The sequence below is a fragment of the Salvelinus sp. IW2-2015 genome, unplaced genomic scaffold (assembly GCF_002910315.2).
Source record: "Salvelinus sp. IW2-2015 unplaced genomic scaffold, ASM291031v2 Un_scaffold2367, whole genome shotgun sequence".
Taxonomy (NCBI): domain Eukaryota; kingdom Metazoa; phylum Chordata; class Actinopteri; order Salmoniformes; family Salmonidae; genus Salvelinus; species Salvelinus sp. IW2-2015.
In genome coordinates, this window is record NW_019943692.1 from 15,877 (window position 1) to 17,562 (window position 1,686).

The window sequence follows — 1,686 nt, forward strand, 5'->3', positions numbered from 1 at the left end:
GTAAACACTAGATCAGGGGTAGGTAACCCTGGTAAACACTAGATCAGGGGTAGGTAACCCTGGTAAACACTAGATCAGGGGTAGGTAACCCTGGTCCTGGAGTGTCACAGACACTTATTTAGCTGACCTGGAAGACCAGGTGTGTAATGGTTTTAGGCAGTCACTGAACTGATCAGTTATCTCAGTTGGTCAGGTGTGGTGCCTAGTTGGAGCAGAATCATGTAGTACCTGCAGCACTCCAGGAACAGGGTTGCCATATCTGGACTAGATAGGAGACATACTTGCCAGTCTCAGAGCACTTTGTGCTACATACAGGGCTGTTGAGTCAAAGACTAAGCAGTCATAACATCTTTATGGTGCAGTATTCATAAGAACCTGTTAACAATACTATCTAATTTATGTACCTTAAAAAATCTATACTGCCACTATAAGGATATATTGTCACACTAACCATAGTCCATCGTCATGTTCTTCAGGACAGGCTTTATGTGTTGGTGTAGGTCTGAGCTGAGAGTGGCTATGGTCTTATTCAGATCAGCAGTTCTGATGTCCATCAGTTGTTTCTCAATTGTTGCATCTTGTTTCAGCACAGCATTCTCTTTACTGAGCTCACCAACATCATGTTTGAGTTTAGAGATCTCCTGCTCCAAGTCTGAGTTTAACTTAGAGATGTTCTTCAGCTCAGAGTTTGTCTTCTTCAGATCAAAAAACCCCTCATCAGATTTCTCTTCTTCCTCTTTAACTTCCATCTTCATCTTTTTACAGTCACTCTTCCCCTCCTCCTCCTCAGTCTTCATAGCCCCCTCCTGAAAAGAAACCGTGATACACATTTAATCCAATTATAATGTATTACAAGCACTTGTAGATAAGTGTTTGTAGCCATTCTAATAATGTATTGTTAATGACAGCACCTCTTTGATCCTCTCTGTCTGTCCAGTGTTGCCTTGGTGATCTTTGTGTCCCCCGTCTCCAGTGACATCAGCCAGGGTGTGTCTCTGCAGTGCTGGGACGGTGTAGTGCTGTCTGACGTGGCTCTCACAGTAGGAGACAGTGCAGGTCAGACAGGACTTGACTGCTCTGAGCTTCCGTCCAGAGCAGATATCACAGGCCACGTCCCCAGGCCCAGCGTAGCCCAGAGCAGGGAGGGCAGGACTGAAGCCTGCCTGATGGAGCCCCTGGAGCACCCTGACCAAGGCTGTGTTAGTGTAGAGTACAGGCCGGTCTCTGGATCTCTTACTGCACTGGGGACACATATAGTCTCCTGCAGGGCCAGGCTGGGCCCAGTATGTGCTGATGCACTGCCTGCAGTAACTGTGTCCACAGGGAACGGAGACCGGGTCTCTCAGCACCTCTGAACACACAGAGCATCTGAACTGATCCTCAGTCAGCAGACTGGCACTGAGAGAGAGGAGAGAGAGAGAGGAGAGAGAGAGAGAAGAGAGAGAGAGAGAGAGAGAGAGAGAGAGAGAGAGAGAGAGAAGAGGAGAAAGAGAGAGAGAGAGAGAGAGAAGAAGAGAGAGAGAGAGAGAGAGAGAGCAAACTCGGAGTTCCAATTAAGCATGCAACAGCTGAAAAGATGAGCTCCTAAAAATATGAAATTTATATGGTTTTTAGAGTAAAGTACATCGAAAAAAATGCAAAAGAAAACTGCCTAGACCTGAATAGGCGAACCAAACAAGCAGCAAA

General features: G+C 46.4%; 1 protein-coding gene across 1 annotated transcript in view; it reads right to left on the reverse strand.

The window, feature by feature from the left end:
- LOC112073790 (E3 ubiquitin-protein ligase TRIM39-like) overlaps positions 1-1,388 on the reverse strand; it is a 2,098-nt gene extending 710 nt beyond the window's left edge. Inside the window, exons 1-2 of the mRNA XM_024141025.2 lie at positions 912-1,388; positions 452-806 (exon numbers count right to left, since the gene is read on the reverse strand). Coding sequence (XP_023996793.1) covers positions 452-806; positions 912-1,253 — 697 coding nt within the window. The 5' untranslated portion in view covers positions 1,254-1,388. The remainder of the gene's footprint in view (positions 1-451; positions 807-911) is intronic.
- Positions 1,389-1,686: the final 298 nt, after the last annotated feature.